This window comes from Orussus abietinus, unplaced genomic scaffold (genome assembly GCF_000612105.2).
Source record: "Orussus abietinus isolate OABI.00-Male unplaced genomic scaffold, Oabi_2.0 scaffold19, whole genome shotgun sequence".
Taxonomy (NCBI): Eukaryota; Metazoa; Arthropoda; class Insecta; order Hymenoptera; family Orussidae; genus Orussus; species Orussus abietinus.
In genome coordinates this window covers 596066-616720 of record NW_019395981.1, presented here as the reverse complement: position 1 = coordinate 616720, position 20655 = coordinate 596066, and the positions used below count along the sequence as shown (strand labels likewise).

At 36.9% G+C, this 20655-nt stretch overlaps 5 protein-coding genes across 11 annotated transcripts; 1 reads left to right on the top strand and 4 right to left on the bottom strand.

The window, feature by feature from the left end:
- Nucleotides 1-918: 918 nt before the first annotated feature.
- LOC105699637 (transcription factor TFIIIB component B'' homolog) lies at nt 919-3764 on the bottom strand. The gene is made up of 5 exons (XM_012424777.1): nt 3644-3764; nt 2705-3155; nt 2174-2604; nt 1961-2065; nt 919-1888 (listed from the first exon to the last, which is right to left on the bottom strand). Exons 1-5 carry the CDS (start codon nt 3654-3656, stop codon nt 1239-1241), a joined length of 1650 nt encoding a protein of 549 aa, XP_012280200.1. The 5' UTR covers nt 3657-3764; the 3' UTR covers nt 919-1238.
- Nucleotides 3765-4132: 368 nt separating this feature from the next.
- LOC105699909 (protein IWS1 homolog) lies at nt 4133-8541 on the bottom strand. Its single transcript, XM_012425330.1, has 7 exons — nt 8325-8541; nt 7867-8008; nt 5719-7767; nt 5104-5464; nt 4729-5018; nt 4477-4588; nt 4133-4378 (listed from the first exon to the last, which is right to left on the bottom strand). Exons 1-7 carry the CDS (start codon nt 8335-8337, stop codon nt 4256-4258), a joined length of 3090 nt encoding a protein of 1029 aa, XP_012280753.1. The 5' UTR covers nt 8338-8541; the 3' UTR covers nt 4133-4255.
- A 657-nt stretch (nt 8542-9198) lies between these two features.
- LOC105699929 (polycomb protein Scm) lies at nt 9199-13090 on the bottom strand. Of its 2 annotated transcripts, none has more exons than XM_012425378.2 (9): nt 12902-13090; nt 12747-12796; nt 12250-12540; nt 11898-12133; nt 11218-11785; nt 10920-11108; nt 10237-10788; nt 9907-10061; nt 9199-9815 (listed from the first exon to the last, which is right to left on the bottom strand). In XM_012425378.2, the coding sequence occupies exons 2-9, from the start codon at nt 12772-12774 to the stop codon at nt 9681-9683; spliced, it is 2154 nt and encodes a 717-aa protein (XP_012280801.1). In that variant the 5' UTR covers nt 12775-12796; nt 12902-13090; the 3' UTR covers nt 9199-9680. The 2 variants fall into 2 exon arrangements, with proteins under 2 accessions (XP_012280801.1, XP_012280802.1); XM_012425379.2 differs by having other exon boundaries at nt 12914-13090.
- Nucleotides 13091-13537: 447 nt separating this feature from the next.
- Nucleotides 13538-16128, bottom strand: LOC105699881 (proteasome subunit alpha type-6-like). Its single transcript, XM_012425275.2, has 6 exons — nt 16078-16128; nt 14826-14955; nt 14579-14673; nt 14323-14404; nt 13814-14243; nt 13538-13738 (listed from the first exon to the last, which is right to left on the bottom strand). The coding sequence occupies exons 2-6, from the start codon at nt 14899-14901 to the stop codon at nt 13681-13683; spliced, it is 741 nt and encodes a 246-aa protein (XP_012280698.1). The 5' UTR covers nt 14902-14955; nt 16078-16128; the 3' UTR covers nt 13538-13680.
- On the top strand, nt 15324-20126 carry LOC105699880 (probable serine/threonine-protein kinase DDB_G0277165). Of its 6 annotated transcripts, none has more exons than XM_023433868.1 (9): nt 15324-15407; nt 15870-16207; nt 16296-16756; nt 16833-17123; nt 17207-17457; nt 17531-17804; nt 17867-18112; nt 18215-18572; nt 18695-20126. In XM_023433868.1, exons 2-9 carry the CDS (start codon nt 16174-16176, stop codon nt 19333-19335), a joined length of 2556 nt encoding a protein of 851 aa, XP_023289636.1. In that variant the 5' UTR covers nt 15324-15407; nt 15870-16173; the 3' UTR covers nt 19336-20126. The 6 variants fall into 6 exon arrangements, with proteins under 6 accessions (XP_023289636.1, XP_023289635.1, XP_023289637.1 ...); XM_023433867.1 differs by lacking the exon at nt 15324-15407 and adding an exon at nt 15421-15514; XM_023433869.1 differs by lacking the exon at nt 15324-15407 and adding an exon at nt 15466-15522.
- The last annotated feature ends 529 nt before the right edge of the window (nt 20127-20655 follow it).

Sequence of the window (20655 nt, the reverse complement as noted above, 5' to 3'; positions counted from 1 at the left end):
CCCTCTGGTTTCGTACGTTAGCTTCCACCGTTTTTTGCCGCCAAGGTCGGCGCAACGAATTTCTGATAGGAGCTCGCGCACTCACGATGGCGGTACCATCTACCAGTCGCCGTTGGCGGCTCACGTACTCGTGATGGTAACACCATACGGCAGTTGACGGTGGTGGCTTACCTACGCTTACCGACACTGCTCGCTTTTGATGGTAAGGGAAGAACACTCGCGACGCTCCATTTGATTTCATCTACTTATGTACTATTAAGTACATTGTTGCCTCGAAGTCGACATGATGCGGAGCTTTGGGGCACGTGTCGGTGTCGCGTACGGAACTCTCATGCAGCGAATCTGCGTGAGTGCGATCGCTCCTAGAAATCTTCGCGCGTCCCAACCAGCCAAGCGCTAAGCTACGGGTCGAGATGTTGAGTATATGTGCGTCGGTGCTACACTCGACGAGTATGCGTGAGAGTCGAATACTGCGAAAAATCCTCCCGAGGCTTACCTAACTGCGGATATAAGCCGAGTCATTTTGCGTATAATTTTTATATTTCCCTACCAGCGTTATCGAGCGTTTTTCGACAGTTTTTGAATGTTTTCGGCACTCGATAACGCTCAAAAACACTCGAAAAATGATCGATAACGGTCGAAAACGCTCTGAAAACGGTGAAAGCTAACGTACGAAACCAGAGGGCAGCACAGGATACGATCGCGCCACCCTGCCCGTGAACAATCTCCCAACTCGTCTCTGGTAGGGTTTGTGCTGCCGTCAGTGAAAAATGCGGACGGTTAACGTACTTACCCCAATGGCGGCGCAACTCATTTCTTTGACAAGTATCACTATCCAGAAATAATTTCATAAGATATAGGTAAAGTACCGAATATAAACTGATCAATGCAGACTTTAGGTACAAGATATGCATTTGCTTTAAGTAACATTGAAACTATATTATATCACAATGACAGTCAAATTATAACGTATAATAAAGAATTCTTATACGTACAGTACAAAATGTCGCCTTAAGCCATTAAATGCAAACATGCATATTTGTATGAATATTTATATGTACGTATAAACAGGAGAGAGCAGATAAAGAAGTAAAAAAAAAGAATAATGTGTTTTGATTCATTTGATATAAGCTTTGACCTAATCTCGATTGAGCTTCTTGAATACTTGATGTCTTCCATGCTTGAATATATTGTCATAATTCGAAGTCAACAAACGTTTCAGTAAATTTGCTGTACGTTTATTCTACCTTGAGAGCAAGAGGATCACTTTCAGGAAGTTTAGTTGTAACTGTTGCTAAAAGCTCTTGTGGCAATTGAACGTGATTTATAGGTTGAAGATCGGTGTTTTCCGAATTAACATTTGGACCAACCATGTAAACCTGCATCACCGTTGCTCTAGGATCTTCTTCCGACTCCCTAGATAATATTACCAGAGATCCTGGCTGTACTTTATTAGTATCTCTAACCACACGATGAATTACAGATGGTTCATCCAAAATCGAAGTAACATTCTCTGAAGACGTATCTGTTGATTCCTCGGGTACTATCGCCACGTCTTCATTTAGCAATTTGGAAGAACTTTCGTCAAATGCATTTACTTCTGGAGCTCTTAACTTTCTAACTTTTGGTGCTCTGCCTGATCGAGTTGGCCTTATTTTATAAATCTCTGTATCACTGTCAGAGCTGACCACACTTGCTGTTTCTATCTCTTTGGTCTGACAATCTTTAAATAATAAATTATGTTCAATCGTTGAAGATTTTGATGACCTCCATTTAGCAGATTCAAGACGCTGTGTTTGTTGTGGCCTTCCTTTATTTAATTTCCTCGGCTCGTCTGTATCTGTATCATCCAAGCTTCCAGATTCATCGATACTGGAAGCAACGATACCTACACACAAACAGGAAACATTTATTTACATGCAGGAATATTAAGATTGCATTTATAAAGTATTGTACATACGACACAATTTCCCCTTTGAACCTCTGTGAGAACTATTGGTTTTCATTTTCCGTTTTGATTTAATAGTTTCCGTAAAGTGTCCATTATCGGCTTCATCAAAAGTAGCTACAACAGAAAAAACATTAGCGATTATATGTTGAAGATATTTAAACCTTTCATATTCAGTTGAATTTTAAAGGTCTATTGTATATACCTGGTTCTAACTAAACTCACCAAGATCTTTTTTTAATGTATCAATGTCAAACTCTTGATGGCATGAAAGAGCTTTTTGTACCAATGCTCTATTAGTTTTTTCCTCTTTCTTAAATTTAGCTTTAATTTCATGCCTTGAACGTTCAGGAAATAAGCTCTGCATTAAAAGAAAGTCAGTACCAACAGTGGTAAGAGCTTTATAAAACTTAAGAGTCTCCCATTTTGCCCATTCTTTGCTCTTTTGACGCCTTTTATAAAACCCATTATTATCTAACCCTTCATCCAATACAGGACCAGAATTGGCCAAGGCTTCTAAGTCTTTCTTTGCATTAGTTCGTTCTATAGTCAGACTTTGCTCATCTATGATTAATTGACCATCAGGTCCAACTTTAACACGAGGTACTGGAATTGGCTCTGGATCATCTACATTTGCTTCTTCAATCTTATCAGGTCTGAAACCGAATTGATCACACTTAATCTTCTTCAAAAAACTAATTAACTATGTTTTTTTCAGATGAGTTCTTAAAATATACACTTTAATAATTTACTTACATCGATGCTGATGGTACAGTGACTTGTTCCTTTTCAGCTACCTTCTTTATTGGATTTGTTGTTGGATTATAATAAATTAAATCATACATTGTTAATTTACTTCTATCGGGTGCCTTATTTTCATATTTAAGTAAAAATTCTCTTCTTGCTTCTGCTAATTTCCTGGCTGACTCCGAAATTAATAAACGCCTCTTTTGTCCAGGCTTTGAAGGAATAGAATTACCCACACTAGGAATAGCAGGTGTTTCTTTATTACTTTGTGCGGAACAAATCGAATCATTCCTCGCCCGTAATGGAACAGTTGTGCTTGACTTCCGACAGTCATCTTCGGATTCACTCGCACTGGCACCACTGCCATGTACGCTGTTCCTCCGTATGCGACCACAGCCATCCAATCGTGGCACGGGCCGTACAAAACATGCCCGATTATGTAATAATTTTGATGGTGATGCTGAAATTATTTCAAATAGATCAGAATGTGTTCATAAAATATAAGAGGATGATTCGGCTGCCAGCTGTCAGTTGCCAAAAAAAATTGTCTTAATGAAGAAATTGTTCAAAATAAGAATTTATCAAGAGGCACCCATGATCATTTTTAACATCACATTTTATATTGACATACCTTTCAGTACTGTCACTTCAATATGTACCATATTATAATTTAGTAAAGTGTAATACACTTCTGTTTAAATATATTAGCAATCAATAATAAACTAAAAGGATTGAAAATAAGAATTATTCTCTGTTAACATTTTAAAGTAGATTCCTATCAGTTTCTGCAGTATTACGATTGAACATATGGGTAGCATAAGAAACAGTCTTTCAAATTTTGATGTCAAATTACGGAAAAACTAATCCCGTGGATTATTAATTGATAAATAATCTTAATCTGTACAAAAAAAGATTTAAAAAAAGGATAAATTCGTAAATGTAAAGTACCTGCTGGATCCATACTGGTCCTGACACATATGTAGATTGAATTATCTCAATATCGTGTTAGAAATAAGGTTATCCTCAGACACATGTTTCACTCCCGACCGCAAGCAGAGGTGCACCCAGGTGCACCGAGGTGAGTTGAGAGATTGCTCACGGGCTGAGTCGCAAGCTGACGATGATGGTACCATCTGACGGTCATCAGTGGCGGTTACCCTATGCAGCGGAATGCATTCACATCATCATACATAACAACACATGCGCGCGCATCGGTGCTCCAAACCTCGATACGTGATTGATGGAGGGAAGTTGGACTATCTTTCCTCCACCAATCATGTATCAAAACGCTGTCAGATTTCATTTCGCATAAGGTGAATCTATTCACTTTTCCGCCATATTTGAACTCTATCAGACGGAAAATTACTGCATAAAATAATCTAATGAAATTTCAAAAGTCCAGTTTCTCGAACGATAATACTATGTAAATTGTCATAATTCCGTAAGCCTTACAATTTATTTATTAAAACAATTGCAGAATGCCGTTGTTAGGGTACATTTTTGTTTTCATCTATATATTGCGAATTATCGTACTTAATCACTACATAGTTGAAGGAAAATTTATAAAGACATTTTGCGCCCTTCGATGGAAATATCCACTGCTCTTCTAGCTGCTTTCATTCTTTTACTATCTATGTAATTCTTCATATGCTTCTGGAACCGGTTCATTTGTTTCTTGGTACTCTAAATATTAAACACAATTTTTAAAAGGATTAAACAAAAATTTGAGATAGAATTCATACTTTACGTACATTATTTTCTTTGATAATTAAGCTACTTACTCTACTAATATCAACATCGGATTTCCAGTCAGGACGAACCACATAATCCTTGTTCGATGGAACAGGAACCCTAGCTCTAGCAACCCAACCAGGATCTCCTGGTCTTAATTGTCTGAACAAATAAATAAATATTTCATTATATAATAACTAAAATATAAACAAATTAACTTTCATTTATGTAAGAAAAAAGAAATAAATTATTTAACATGCGAAATAAAAATGGATTGAGGTACATTTTTTAAATTATCTTACTTGGCATCCCCTTTAAGCGCTTTATTAATGTCCTGGGATTTCTGGGACGATCCCCCCTCATCAGTTTTTCGCCTCTTTTGAGGTGTTTGCTCTAGGTCTCTTTGCATTCTTTCCTCTTTCGACAAAGCTTTGAAATCGGCAGATAGATTAAAGATAGGACGTGCCCATTCATTGATCAATTTACCAGCTCGTTCTTTATTATCCTTTGTCTCCTTAGGATGTTTATATAAATACATTACTGCTTTTCCTATACCCGAGTGTTTTAATGACGACTGATCAATCTTTGGAAACTGAAAAAATAATTAAGTTTTTAGAATTTTCTCTCCATTCATTGTCAACTAAAAAAACATCTTTGAAGAACAATTATATACCTACCTCCCACAACAATTTTAAAAGACTTTCTCTAATTCTTAGAGATGGCAATGAACGGTCAGGCATCGGAGCCAACCAATCGGTCAACACGGAAAGAACATTATGCTCCAAGAAAGCCAACTGTAGATCGTGCTTTTTCAACTGCGACATTACTTTTGGCAACATAGCTATCTTATTTGTGGCTGGTTTACTCTGCTGATTTAGCCTCCTATCCTCCTCTGAAGCATTTTTCATATCCGACAACAATTGTGCAATAATATCATCATTGTCATTAATAATATCGATGTCTTTGCGTTTACGTCTCCTAGACTGTTCCTCTTTTTTGCGTGCTAACATCCGATCAAAATCCGATAATGAATCATCCCTGAAAAATCGATTCAAATATGAAGTAATTGTTTTTAATTCAAATTAAATGCTGTGAGGATAAAAAATTCTAAGTTCCCCCGTATACAAATATTACTTACAAATACCTGTTGCTCCTGGACAGCAAGAAATAACAATGACGAAAATTCATTTTTCTTAAAGCATTCGATTTCATATTGAAACTTAAGATAATTATTGACATTGTGTCCCTTCCCTTTCTTTTCAATAATTGGGTACTATAAGTAAAGCACTTACTCTCCACCTCCTAAGCGAATTCCTTCATCCGAGTCTTCATCCTCCGGTTGTTCAGCAGGAACCTTGTCTTCCACAGGTTTTTTATCTTTCTCATCTTCTTCGGCACCTTCTTCCTCTTCAACTTTTTTCCTTTTCGCTAAACCCTCTTCCTCATTCTCCGAGTCTGATATGTCATGTTTCGTTTTCCGTTTACCTTTCACTTCGGCATCCTCGCCCTCGGAATCTGATAATACTCTATTTCCCCTGGCAGTGACACCAGCAGAATCTTTGCTGCGACTTCTAGAACCTCTAGAACCTGATCTAGACCTTGACCTTGACTTTGATCTTGAGACAGACCTCGATCTTGATTTTGATCTTGATCCCGATCTAGATCGCGACTTTGATCTCGATCTCGATCTAGACACTGATCTTGACTTTGATCGAGAACCTGATTTTCTAGACCTTGAACGTGACCCTGAACGAGATCGTGAACCTGACCTCGATCTAGATCTAGATTTATGTGAACTCGCCACTGAGTGGGAACGTGACGATCTGGATGCAGATCGAGATCTAGAACCTTTCCTTGATCCAGGTGAACGAGAGCCTTTTCTTGATCCAGGTGAACGAGAGCCTTTTCTTGATCCAGGTGAACGAGAGCCTTTTCTTGATCCAGGTGAACGAGAACCTTTCCTTGATCCAGGTGAACGGGAACCTTTCCTTGATCCAGGTGAACGGGAACCTTTCCTTGATCCAGGTGAACGAGAACCTTTCCTTGATCCAGGAGATCGAGAACCTTTCCTTGAACCTGGTGAACGAGAACCTTTTCTTGATTCAGGGGAATGAGAACCTTTTCTTGATCCAGGAGAACGAGAAGCTTTTCTGGACACTGGTGTGCCCGATTTCGAACTTGATCTTGACACTGATTTCCTTGAACCCGAATAAGATCTTGAGCATGAACGTGAACTTCTTCTAGAACCAGAAACAGACCTAGACCTTGAACGTGATGCTGCCTTTTGGGTCACTGATGGAGATCTTGATCGAGATCCTTTCCGAGAAGCCACTGGTGATGATTTTCTTGAACCAGAATGGGATCTTGATCTCGATCTTGACCTTACAGTTCTGTCTGGGGAGCCGGATCGTGACCTAGAACGAGAACTATGTTTGGAAGTACGAGACCCTTTTCTGGATGCTGGAGAACCAGATTTTGATCTCGAACGAGATTTTCTTGAATTGTGTGGAGAATTATTTCGTGACCCAGATGGCGATTGTGAGCCTGTTCTTGATCCTGACCTGGATCTTGCTTTTGATGTGGCATTTTCACCTTCAGAGCCAGATCTTGATCGAGAACGAGATTTAAAAGATTTTCGAGATCCTGATCTAGAGCGGGATCTTGAGTGACCTTTTACGGAGCCTGACTTAGATCGCGATCTAGAGCCTGCTTTTGGAGAAATAGATCGAGAGCCAGATCTCGATGCTGGCCTCAGAGAGGCAGATCTAGAATCTCTTTTTGGTGATTCAACTGGAGAAGGTGCTCTCGATGTTGACTTCGGAGAACCAGATCTTGAACGTGACCCAACTATCGACTTTGGCGAATTAGATTTAGACCGAGATCTGGACTTTGCTTTTACTAACCCTGATCTTGAACGAGACTTCTCATGATCTGTTCGATTTTGGGAAACTGATCGCGATCGAGATCTTGAATTCTCTTTGGAACTGGATCTGGAGTGAGATCGTGATTTTACTTTTGGTGAATTTGATCTGGAGCGTGAAGTGTTCCTAGACTTAACTGGTGAGCTCTTCCTCGAGTCCACTGGAGAAGTGCTTTTCGACCTAGACCTTGATTTCACCGAACATGCAGAAGCTGGTGATGCCGATCCATCTCTGGAGCTCGATTTTGATCTAGAAGCCTTGATACATCTGTCAGATTTAGATGATCTCGTATGTGTTTTTGATGATAATGGTGACGACTCATTTGAAATAGATCTTGATCGAGATTTCCTTACATTTCCATTTGATTGTTGCAGTTGTACATGTTCTTGATCATTAGGTACTGGTGACTCTGCACCAGATCTAAGGAAAAAAATTTTGTTTCAATACTGATATATAAATATAATAGCTAACCCTGTATTTAGAAGCAACATATGAAAAATAATAAATATCATGAATTACCTAATAGGAGATGATTTATGACTTCCAGAATTAGATCGTGATCTGTTCATTGATTCCCAAGGACTACCCGATCTCTGAGATCGAGGCGAAACAAATCCAGGTTTCTTAACCACTTCTTCATCATCGGTTTCACTTTGTTCAGCTTAAATATTGACAACAAAAATTAATGTGTATATATGACAATTTTTTAATCTACCTAACTTCGTAACAAATACAATATTACTGTTGCTTTTACCTTGACATTACATGAACAAATATTTAAGTAAAATCATATTGTTAAATCTGGCAGCTATCAGGTACACATATCTAATCTTACTGTTCTACAATACAAAAAATAGTTATATCTGATTCATAAACTGAGAATGTTATACCATAATTTTAGGATTATACAAATTCTTAAATAATTATTAAACATTTCAAGTAATATACATGTTTAAAAAATGTTTCATCCGACTTACCTTCAGGATTCATTGCATACAAATTATTCAATATTGCTTAAAATGTCAACTACAGACAGCACGAAAGTTACCAAACTGAAAGTTAATTTTCACGTTTATAGAGTATCACCTACAAGCGAACATTACAACCTTACATATACAGTCAATAGTGACAAATAATTATTCCGCAAATAAGCATAAACACATGACATACGCGGCTTTACAAGCTCTTTTTAAAGGTTAGGTTTCTACAAGAAGGGTGCGCTCTTGAGCCGGTTCCACAACTCTCGTAAAAACCGGAGTTTAATTGGTTTACAGCAGGTTTAAACCGCGTATAAACGATTTAAATTTCGATTAACTTAAGTTATGAAATTGGACCTATGTGCTCCCAACTCATCTTTAGCACGGTTTTTGATTGGTTAAATTTACTTCCCGTTGTAGCCAATTAGAACCATTCTGGGAAAATTCGAAATCCACGAACAACTGCTACCGAGGACTGCTAAAAAAATAATGTCTTAATTATTTAATTAAAGTATAGAAAGAACATTAAAACATACATTTTCCAAGCAAATGAAGGTTGCTATACTTACCTAAAGTAATTTACGGCAATAACATTTCTCACGCAAAGATAAAAATGCAATTGCTTCACTCCAAAGCATGTTCAACAGATACATGTTTATACTGTGGGAATGATACTATGTGAGTGTATTATGTATATTTGAACGTTTCAAAAATATAACGGTTTTATTAGGTTGTGTGAGTGGAACTGTAATTTGAAAGAACTTAAAGAAATTTGCAGATCACATTGAAGTAAATGTAGTGTATCTACTTGATAATGGGTAGCAAATCTCTTCCCTACATACTTCAATGTGGAGAAATTCTAAATGTTACATTATTTTAATTTCCGAAATCATATATTACGGCAATTGATCTGTTACTGAATGTACAGGCTTTAACATCTATTCGTCATTAATGCCAAGCTGGCAATGATCGCACTTGTAGCTGCACGTCACTGTTAGAACTTGTGTCGAGAAACAACATTATTGCTTACGATAATTAAAATAACTGTATATAACATGTACTCCTACATTAACACGCGTACGGAGAAAAGGGAAGAAATTCATTAACAGAAACGTATGGCTACATTTATCTTGTATCACGTAGTTAACCACTTTAATTACATACATCACTTATGGAAAAGGAGAAAATAATAATCATGCTTATGGGCTAATTAAACTTTGATAAAACATCGTTAAGATCACGCCTGTATTAACGACCTCCATTACTCTTTTGTATTTAATACATTAACGATTACCTAACCTCAAATGCATCAGGTTCCTTTTCGTTACTTTACACAGAATTGGAGGTTTGAAAAGGTCACAGCATCAGATGCCTCCTACCTTTGATTCGGTTTACTAAATTGCAAATTTTTAAAGCCGGCCCCAACTTCAATCCCATATACTTCATCATCATGTCAGAGTTGAGGAGTAACAGTGCCTTTCCGTCGATTTCCTGAAACAAATAAAACAATTTCATTAATTCAAGATAACAATGAAAATATTCTGTAGATAGAAAAATCAACAAAAAAGAAAAAGAAACATACGTGTTTCCTAAACAGGTCTGCATGTTGACCAAGGGCAGGATCAGTAATTGCAATGTACTGAATCACATCCTCAATTGTCCACTCTGCTGGCTCAGTGGACGAAATTCGGTTTGCCGGACTCTCGGACTGAGTTGTTGACGTCGCTGCCTCTAGCTCTGCAAATATAATGCTTTATAAACCCTTTTCTATAACAGTAATATCCAGAACGTACATTAATTTCAAAAGTGCAAACCGAAATTTTAATTCCATCAGAAGTCTCATAATTTTACATAGGTTTTCATCAATTGAAAAAATATTGAATTTTTAGATGAAGACAAATAAATGTTTTACCAGGAATAGATTTTCGTGGTTGCTTCGCAGCAGTAGGGGATGCTGCAGGTTCCATTGTCGTTGGCGTAGGACTAGCTGTTCGTGGTTGTTGCATACTAGACGCCGTTGTGGTAGGATTCTGTTGATTTTCTGTCGACCATCGCCTTTTTTCCGCCACCGTGGAATTGTCTGTGTCTTCTTTAGTGGACTGCGGTTGTTGCGAAGTGAGACACTTGCTACACGCTTCCTTGCTTTGTGATAACATTCGATCGCAAGCGCACAAATCTTCGAGCTGTCTCCTTATGTAGGTATAAAAATCTTCCACTTCCAAAAATACTGGCAATCGCACAGACGTTGGTTTGCTCTCCAAAGTAAGATTTATGCATTCTCCTTCACCACGTTTCAACAAACTTAGCATTTGTCTAGGACTCGTCGCTGCCATCAATAGAGCTTGAAAAATATCTCTCGTAACACTCAGCATTGAACCACTACCAAATTGTGCAGGCATTGCCTTGACTTTACGAGGGTCAAAGTAAGGACCACAGGAACAACTGTGATTTACATACAAGCAAACTGCAATGTAAGAAAACATACGTGTTAAAATAAAGAAACATGTCTCAGTTGTAATCATTAACATTTCGCGCAATTCATTAACTACTTGTTCATTTCATATCACAATGCAGTCAATAAGATGAAACACTTACCATTTTCTAGTGAACGGGGTTTATTATTAGCTGTACTTGTATCTGGTTCAGTTGCTGGCTGTGGCGGCGCACTAGATCCTGCCGGGCTAACTAATGCTACTGCTGGTTCTCCTCCGGTGCCAGCACTCGATACAGCCATAACTGGTAAAACATTGCTTGTCCTTGACTTAAACCTATTTGGCCCTGTTGCTGCAATTTCACAATACTCATATAAACAGAAGTGGTAAATATAAAATAATTTGTTGAAGTGTAATTCATTAATATATGAGGTTCATCTCCATAAGAAAAATAAGCTTACACTTTTGCTTCGGTGGTTGTAACGGATGGCCACTTTTGAAACACCATCCTGCAGGAAATATATCTCTGGAATCATATCGACACCAGTAATCAAAGGCCCCGCGCCATCCATCGAAAGTAATATGTATCATGTCATCTTCGACAGCACCAACTGTTGCAGTACATATTAACTGTGGATTCTTCTTATCAATTGCTTCCAACTTATGACCCACTTCAAATAAATTAGAACGTGGTGTTTTTGGTTCTCTCTTGAATACTTTTGATAGAGCTACTTCTGCACCATTTAGAGTTTTCAAAAGAAACATAGGCCAACTGGAAGCATTCATGCGAAAACCTAAAGGTGGTTGCAGCATACCACCTGATTTTTCACAGTGGCCTACGGGATGTATTTCATTACTATCTACCAATCTCCAGAAATCATTTTTATCATCCGAGCCATCCAAACGTAATCTCAATCGTGGACCAAGGATGTCAACTACAGTGGCTATGCAGGTTGATGTAATATTCCGAGGATCAAGTGCCTCCAATTTCATTCCTACTTTAAATTCATTTGTCGGAGGAATTTCATGCTAGAAATGACAAAAGATTAAATCAATTTCCCCAAGTTTCGAAAATTAATGTCTGTCATTCAAATAAGGTAACACTTTTATAAGTGCAATAAGTATAAAGTTTGGTAAATACCTGTTTAAAACATTCAACCGGAGCAGCAGAGCTGTTTGTTTCTTTTAAGTAGGATTCCCAGTCAAAAGTTTGATACATTTTATATTGAAATGGTCCTGTTGATGTCGACGGAGGATGAGATACTGTTGACTGATTGTTTATGTTATTATAAGATGAAGTCGTTAAAGGAGCATTACTCCCACTCGGTAAGCCAGACGGAGCTGGTGAAGCAGCTGGTGATGGTTGTTCACCATTATCTAAAAGAAATACATATTCATACCTTTAGCGATAACTACCAAATCACTATTTATATTTTGCTATAAAATTTCCCATGTTATGAAACTTATTTATTAAGTAATACATTTTGACTAACTTTTCTTTGAGTCAACTTGACTGTCCTTCTTCTGATGCTTATTCAGACAGAAGGAAGAACAAAAATCTTTCGCTGGGCCGTCTCTCTGTTCTAACCTCACAGGACTTCCTCTAATAACATTGTCACACTGAACACACGCACCACGCACATAGGCCTTGCGGAATTCAGATAAACAAGTTTCCGAACAAAACTCTTTTTTTCCATGTTGAGTGGGAAGGACATATTTCAGTGGTTGTTTGGTTTCTCCACACCAAGTGCAAGAATTTTTTGATTTTGGTGGTCGTCCTGGGCCTGCGACATAAAATTCCTGAATTAAAAATAATTTCTAACAACTGATACACCAATAACTATCATCTGTTTACACTGCGGGACCATTTCTTGTAAAGATTACAGTCTCATTATTCACCAAAGTATGGGGAAAAAGTGAGAAAAATACCTCTATCAAATTGGGAGGGAAACAGAGGATTATTTTTATGAACTATTGGAAAGCATCCTACCTCGCATTTTTCCCTGCGTGGACGTCATACCTCTTGGTTAAATCTACAGACTGAAAAACAGAATCATTGTACGTACAATTAATGTCCCACCGGTGACAGTACCAACTATCAAAATCACATTTGCATCCATTAACGAAACACTCTTAAATACGTACGAATATTCTCACTTAATGTTACTGAGTTGAGAATGTTCCCTCATCGAAACTGCGCCGAACGGTGAGGCAAAATGTGATATCGTACATTAGTAACGATCTGGTAACCCTAATTGAACGGTACAGTTTTGATTTCCATCAAAATAATGCGCCATGTAACACCAAGAATTCCTGTACGACATCTCTAGAGACAGCCACTATCTATTCTAATGATGGCTATCCATCGATACCCGCCACTAGCGATATTTATCGATGCTAGCTGGCTATCGATATTTCACTCGGTAAAGTAGAGTCGGTCCGCTACGAGTTTCTGATTGGCTACGCCCTTCTGGTATTATGGCACCTGTTTATGTCCTAGAAAGTTAAAACACTATTTTTAAGTAAATACATTTTATAGTATTCCGTTAAATCTGAACGGAGTAAACCATTTTATTAAAGCTAAGAGTTCCAAAGGTATCAAATGAAGCTGAGACGGTATTACACAACCCATGATGGCCGAACATAGGCCTCTCTTTAGTTTGTTCTCAAAGCTTCATGATATGTCCACCAGTTTGAATGCTTTCAATTCTCAAGTTTGTAATCATACAAAAAAACAAGACAAATTGTCGATAATGCCTAAATTCTTAAAAAATAACAAACTTTATAATATATGCCAGGGTGGTTTTTATTACTAATCTAATACATTCGACTGTTTATCCTATTCATCCATATACCTAGAGAATTGTAAAAAAAATTCATGTTGAAATTTGATGTGTTTATTAAAAGATATACAATAAATGTTATCAATCCTTTTCAGCAATGGCAGTTAGATGTTTGTCAATTTCCTGCTCTGTGAGGACGCTGCAAATAGACGTAACAATGTAGACATTAGAACCCTACTAATTTTTAAATATTTAATGTAATAAAAAGACTCACCAAAATTTAGGGTTGTCCTTGGACACAACTCCAACTTCTATTTCAGTTGGTTTAAAATCAACTGACAGAACTGTAGAGAGACAGGTTATAGCCAACTGAATAGTCTCGTCGTAATCATAATTTTGCTTTTTCTTCAGTTTTTTCTCCAAATATGAATTTGCTTCAGTTTGCTTTGCACCGACAGAAATAGCTCTATATCCACAAAAGTACCCAGCTGGGTCCGCCTTATAGATACATGGGCCCTTTTCCTTATCATACCCAATAAGGGTCATAGAACACCCAAGTGGTCTCATTTCAGCATTTTGCGTATAAACTTGACTAATGTCAGCAACACGACGGCATAAAGTATCTACTGGTATTTCGTACTGGTTTTTATATTTAAAAAGAGCTGCTTCATAACGAGCACGCTGGACTTGAGATTTGCTGTCCGCTGTAAAAAATGTACTTCTAACATTAAATGGTCCTTGCTTCAGAAACATAGTTAATCTTTCACTATTTACACCACTTACCAATCATTCCTGTCATCACGCAGCCAATATTATCAGTGAGCTGAAATACATGAGTGACACTCGAAGCATCGAGAAGCTTGTCCTGTAAAATTCAAATTTCAGTCAATGTTTAAATATAAAATGCAAATTATTAATACTTTGTTTGATAATATGTCTCTACGTAAAGACAACAAAAATTGTCCTACAGATGCATTGAGAGATGTCAGAAGAGATAACTTCCACTTAACCTCACAACAATAAAATTAAATCAACTTACAGGTACTTTCTTCTGTGTCGCAAAAACCGCAGAATCCACACCTCTTAGAGCAACAGACGTGAGACCGCCTTGATTAATCGCTTTAAATGCATATTCTGAAATCAGATTGCAAATAAACTTGACAAATTTCAAATATGCAGGTCACGCTAACCGCCGATCTACCAAATGCCATAAATTGTGTGAAACATTGATTCAAAAAATATTATTAACTACAGAATAGATTGAACATGATTTTGACGTGACTTACCTACTTGGTAGAGACGCCCTTCGGGCGAAAATATAGTAATATGTCGATCAAAACCAGCGCTACTGCCTCTCGCCATGTTGACTTTGCACAATCAGCGACAATCAACGATCACTTCAGGTCTCCATGAATTCTAGCAGCAGTAAAATATTCCAAATACAGTGGAAAAATTAAGGTAGGTGGAGAATGCGAGAGAGCGAGGAAGGGGTCCACATTGTCACAAATTCACGGACCTAGGGATATTTATTCTTCCACTTGGGATAGGCCGATATTTCATTAACGCTACAGTGACGAGCGACGGAGTGGCGTAAAGCTAAGAAGAGGTTTGATTGGCTGCAAGGAAGGTACGACGGAAATTCCCCCATTCCGATTTTCTCTACAACCAATCAGAATCTCTTATTTGCACTTTGTCGCTCAGTCACTTGTGCTGTACGGTTAATAAAATATCGGCCTTATTCACGTTTATAAAAGCTGGCACACTCCTGGTTCCACAACTCGAATTAACTGGAGTTTAACTTGTTTACAGCAGGTTTGAACAAAGTATAAACAAGTTAAACCTCGGTTAATTCCAGCGTGGAATCAGGCGTAAGTATGGCGAGTGTTCCAGTTTACTATATATTTCAGTGGTTACACCCATCCCATAAGAAGTGTCATGTCGTCGCCTCGTGAAAACTTATGGGACTTGCTTAGGGGTCATATTGTATTTTCTCTTCTGATTTATTCTACGCTATAAGTGATGTTTCGCTAATATGTCGTGTTAATTTATCCTGATTATGTTTGATTTAGTGTCTCTTTAAATGCGTGTCGTATTTCTTTGGTACGATTCATGTATCACAGAAAATATATGTAATCTCTATCTTTTTAAATTCATTGCTTGTATTCAAGAAAGTCTTTTTGTTAAGAAGTAACATACCTTTTTAATTTTCACTTTATTTTAATGTAAGAAATAATTTTACAGATTACTAAATATATGTTCCCTTTGGAGCGAATACATCTCTTATATTTATTGTATTTATGCTGACTTTAACAAAGATTATGTTTTTACAGAAATGACTATCATTATTTGAGACAATGACAGTTCAGGGTCACCTATGTTAAATGTCCCAGTGATTTTAAAGCCATGGACATAAGTGAGAATGAATAATTTCCTTATTTCAAACATTACTGAATTTAAACAAATAACATGGTAGAGGCTTGAGAGACTGATCGATCTATTGCTGATCATCCTTTTAATATAAATATCGATAATCCTTACCTTAAGAGAAGGTTAGGAAACGTTGGTAATATTGTTATTAATAGACCAAGTAACTCTGATTTAAGAGTACATGAACCGTCATCGGTATCAAAATACATGATACACCCTCCAATGGATATAGCATGTACAGGTGCTTTAATTTTTCTGTTAAACGTTCAATAATAAAAAGTATAGAGTACCTTTATCTATATTAATATTAGGATATTTTAATTTTACAGAAAGAGTTGTTGGATCTGATGAAATAAAGAGCAAATCTGACCACGACGAAGTATCAGATATGCGAATTCAGCAAAGTGAGCTAGCCACTGGTAAAAGTGCAGATCAAGGAACATCTAAGCATTCCTGGAAACAGTTTTCGAAATTGCCTTTATCAAGTGATGCATCATTTGAAATGCCAAAGCCTGGTACTCCAGTGTCTTCAAGTATGATAAAAAGGGCAGGGCCTTATTTATTAGGTCCTTTAATAAGAATATCTCCTGTCAAAAGTATAGTTCAATACCTAGCAAGGCGAATTGGCACAGATAAATATTATACAATTAAAATTCTGACATTAAAGGATGAGAATGAGCTTGAAACAGAGGACGATCGACAAGGGAAGATGTTATTACATGCTGAATATTCGTTACTAAGTTTATTACAAAATCAAGATGGCGTTATTCATCATCACGGTTTTTTTAAAGTAATTATCGATTAGTTTGCTAATTTAGTTTGCTACATGTAAATTTCACTTTAACTAATAAAATAATGCCTTTCAGGACTGTGCGCTAGAAGAAAAGAGCACTGCCTCAGGAATGGTGTATACAGGCAAAGTTAAGCGTCGATTATGCCTGGTACTTGATTGTTTAACATCCCATGATTTCAATCCTCGTAACGATGAATTACTCAATTTACAACATCATATTGTTAAAGAAAGAAAATTATCTGAAAAAGAAACACTTTTAATTTTCATAGACACCGTAAGAATTGTAGCTGCCTTACATAAAAGAAATATCGTTCACAAGGATTTGAAATTAGGCAATTTGGTGCTAAATTGTAGAACAAGAAGGGTATGTATGCAATATTACTTCTAATAATTGTTAAATTTTTAATTTTTACCACCAAATGTGTATTGGATAATTTATGTTATTAGGTGACAATAATAAACTTTTTCTTGGGCAAGCATTTGTCCAGTGAAAATGATTTATTGAAAGACCAACGGGGATCCCCAGCATACATTTCCCCAGAGGTCCTATCCGGTAAACCTTACTTAGGGAAACCATCAGATATGTGGGCTTTAGGTGTTGTTTTATTTATTATGCTGTATGGTCAATTTCCTTTTTATGATAGCAGCCCAACGCAGTTGTTTAATAAAATAAAAGCAGCAAACTATGATATTCCCAAGTATGTTTTAAAAGGAAAAATATTTTGTACATATCTAAACGATATACTGATGTATTTGATTATCTTTTCATAGTGACGATCGTATTTCGGAAGGAACGTCGTCGATAATTCGTAATCTCTTAGTCTTGGAGCCAAGCAATCGTTTAACAGCCATAGAGGTGCTCGAATCACTCTCAGCTATAATAGCTACGTTTAAGGTTCCTACTATTATAGGAGAAGATGAGCAAGTTGTACCTGACATAAGTACCTTTGACGAGAAAAGCTTAGATAAGAAACTGGGCAAAAAGAATGAGGAAACTAAACGAGATAAACCATATTCCGATTTCTTCAAACAAATATCATTACAGGTAAATTACGTCAAATTTAATAGTTGAAAAAATTCGTGCTTTTATTTAATAATATATTTCAGGAGCACATGCAACAAATGGTGAAGCAGCAACAAAGTCCAGTGGTATCTCGAAGGAAACTTTATAGCCAAGTACCTGTTCATAGAGTTGATTCTGAACCAAGAGAACTTACTGCTAACGAGATAGATAGATTTAAACATCTGTTCTCAAGAGACAGTCAAAGACATAATTATAATTCTAGTAGAAGAGAAGGTTACTTGTTGCGAGTACGAGGCAATTCGAGGAATAGAAATACACCGCTTAATCAGGTAGCTGAAAGTAAAAGTATTTTTATAAATTAAAAATTCCGCTATCAAATTCACATATTTTTAATTTCATATACAACAGGGTTTACTATTTTTGCATTTCAGGGACAATCAGGATCTGATCAAAGAGCACATCAGCACGACATTCAACAAAGTTCTAATTCCTATAATTCTTTGATAAATCATGGTTCAAGTAACGATCAATCTCAAAACATGGCAAACACCGATAGTGCAGCAAACATTAATAGAGCCTCGATATCTACTGGCTCTGTAAACAATATGGGTAGAACAAATGAGCTTCATACGGCAAATACGTCGCTTCCGTTTTCAAGATCTACTAGAGGATTGCCAAATCAAAGATCAAGATCGGAAAGCAATCGACTTTTTAATAGTAGTACTTCCAGTAGACATTCTGTGCCAAATGAGAATGATACTCAACTGTCAACATCCCAACAACACGCAGGTCAGTGCATACAAAATTAATTCTTTTATCACTAATTGGAATGTTGGTATTGGAAAATTGGTCACTAATTGGAATTGTATGGTTGGTCCTTTAAAAAAACAAGATCTTGTATTTTTTTTCAGAAATGGTCGAAACGACTTCCAATAGCCAACAAGTGCGTTCTGTATTTCCAGAAGGACAAGAAAATCATATACATTCTGTAGAAGCACAAAATAGATTCTCTCATACCCAAAATGAAAGCAGGATTTATGGGTCTTCACAGGTAAATTTTACAAACTCATCCAGCGATAGAAGCCAAACAACAAATAATAATAGTAGTAGTATTGGAACATTCGCCGAACGAATTAGATCAATAACTGAAGCAAGAAATTCAAATCTACAAAACATGATTACGGGAGCAATTGTTGATCGACGCAGAGCTATTCGAGCACAGAGGCGGGAAAATAGAAATCATGACGTCATCGGAAGAGAAATGATAAATGGTTTAGCATATTTAGTATCAAGCGACAGTCTAAATTTTATTTTATCACTTTTGAGGCCTGGTCTTGAGCGGCATGGACGTGTACCTTATCTAACTAATAGTATTAGTAATGTACGTCTTGCAGGGAGTAGAAATGATTCAACAAATCTTGCAAACCCTGCGGTTGCACCCGTAAGATTCGAAAGCTTACGAAATCCAATGCCAAACTTTGAAACGAGTACTTTAAATAACACTGTGTCTAATGGAAATGTTTCACTGCAGAATGACATGGATCTAAGTTAAACTATCATTTTTGTTGAAACTAGGGAATAAGAATCTTTGCTTTCAATTACGAAAAATAGATGACTGATAACTTCCTGAAAACAATTTGATATTCAGATGCAAGCTATAAAAATTTAAAAACAGAAAGTATTTTCTAATACTTATGTATTTTATATTTATAACTCCATAACTTTATTTTTTAAACACTAATACGAGGTGCAAATAAATTGAAAATGTGATTTACCCACATCTGCGTATGCGTATGACAATATTAAGAAGGATAGAGGATTTTTCATCGGATTCGTCAGTTTCGTGTTGTATACTCCAAAATAAAATTCTTTTGGGGATTATTTATAATAAAGTAATTTTTTACATCTAAAATAATAGGTCGGAAGTGTTGAAATTAACAATCTTATTCAAAAGTGTATTTGTATCAACTTGCTCATAATGAGACATCAATTGCTACAATGGTCAAGTACGACCCAGTGATGGTCACCCAGAGCTTTGGAAACAGATCTGTCACTTGTTAAGAAGGTAAAATATTTCAATAAAACAGATTTTTTAATATTGACTGGAAAAGGTATATTAAAAAGTACAGTTTAATATAGTGCTTAAGTTGTTACATGTGTAATAGATTTTTGGTATGACCCAGTATGTATATACATACGAATGCATTGATGCATACAGTGCTATTCGGCACAGATTTGTGGCTAAGTCACTGGAACAAAATTGACTCTGGTTTACTACTAATTTAAAGGATAATTGTATCTACCATGTCTGAGCAAGGAAATAAAATGGTTGAATTCTTTTTATACTATTGAACTTCTCTTTTATTATTTGATTCTCCGTGGTAAATTTGGATTAATGTAACAATCAAAAACCTCCAGTAACGTGGCATTATCTGTTTAATAACGAGTAATCTGTAAAAAAAATAAATAAGGTAAGTGAAGTGTAAAGTCAAAGAGGGCGCTACGAGTGTTTTTCCCTTACCATCGCAAGCGAACAGTGTTGGTAAGCGTAGGTAAGCCACCACCGTCAACTGTCGCATGGTATTACTATGACGAATACATGAGCCGCCAACGGCAACTGGTAGATGGCACGACCATCGCGAGTGCGCGAGCCCCTACCAGAAATTCGGTGCGCCGCCCTTGGGGGGAAAAAACGGTGAAAGCTAACGTACGAAACCAGAGGGCAGCACAGGATGCGATCGCGCCACCCTGCCCGTGGACAATCTCCCAACTCATCTCTGGTGAGCAATCTCCCAACTCATCTCTGTCAGTGAGACTCCATCTTCAAGCATTTGCAATATCTCTCACCCTATTTTTAGTTCATGGGAATTGT

What these genes read in the sequence shown, in the direction of transcription:
- LOC105699881 (XM_012425275.2), bottom strand. Translation starts at nt 14,901, where the DNA reads ATGGCGAGAGGCAGTAGCGCTGGTTTTGATCGACATATTACTATATTT. An exon ending in CGACACAGAAGAAAGTACCT is followed by an intron (nt 14,405 to 14,578) that starts GTAAGTTGATTT and finishes TGAATTTTACAG; the next exon opens with GACAAGCTTCTCGATGCTTC. An exon ending in CGTGATGACAGGAATGATTG is followed by an intron (nt 14,244 to 14,322) that starts GTAAGTGGTGTA and finishes CATTTTTTACAG; the next exon opens with CGGACAGCAAATCTCAAGTC.
- LOC105699909 (XM_012425330.1), bottom strand. An exon ending in ATTCGCTTAGGAGGTGGAGA is followed by an intron (nt 5,465 to 5,718) that starts GTAAGTGCTTTA and finishes TCGATTTTTCAG; the next exon opens with GGATGATTCATTATCGGATT. An exon ending in CCGATGTTGATATTAGTAGA is followed by an intron (nt 4,379 to 4,476) that starts GTAAGTAGCTTA and finishes TTTAATATTTAG; the next exon opens with AGTACCAAGAAACAAATGAA.
- LOC105699880 (XM_023433868.1), top strand. Translation starts at nt 16,174, where the DNA reads ATGATACACCCTCCAATGGATATAGCATGTACAG. An exon ending in GCAAACTATGATATTCCCAA is followed by an intron (nt 17,458 to 17,530) that starts GTATGTTTTAAA and finishes ATCTTTTCATAG; the next exon opens with TGACGATCGTATTTCGGAAG. An exon ending in AACATCCCAACAACACGCAG is followed by an intron (nt 18,573 to 18,694) that starts GTCAGTGCATAC and finishes ATTTTTTTTCAG; the next exon opens with AAATGGTCGAAACGACTTCC.
- LOC105699637 (XM_012424777.1), bottom strand. An exon ending in ACTGTACCATCAGCATCGAT is followed by an intron (nt 2,605 to 2,704) that starts GTAAGTAAATTA and finishes ATTCGGTTTCAG; the next exon opens with ACCTGATAAGATTGAAGAAG. An exon ending in TACATTAAAAAAAGATCTTG is followed by an intron (nt 2,066 to 2,173) that starts GTGAGTTTAGTT and finishes TTTCTGTTGTAG; the next exon opens with CTACTTTTGATGAAGCCGAT.
- LOC105699929 (XM_012425378.2), bottom strand. Translation starts at nt 12,774, where the DNA reads ATGACGTCCACGCAGGGAAAAATGCGAG. An exon ending in TCAAGTTGACTCAAAGAAAA is followed by an intron (nt 12,134 to 12,249) that starts GTTAGTCAAAAT and finishes TATTTCTTTTAG; the next exon opens with ATAATGGTGAACAACCATCA. An exon ending in ACCACGAAAATCTATTCCTG is followed by an intron (nt 10,062 to 10,236) that starts GTAAAACATTTA and finishes TTATATTTGCAG; the next exon opens with AGCTAGAGGCAGCGACGTCA.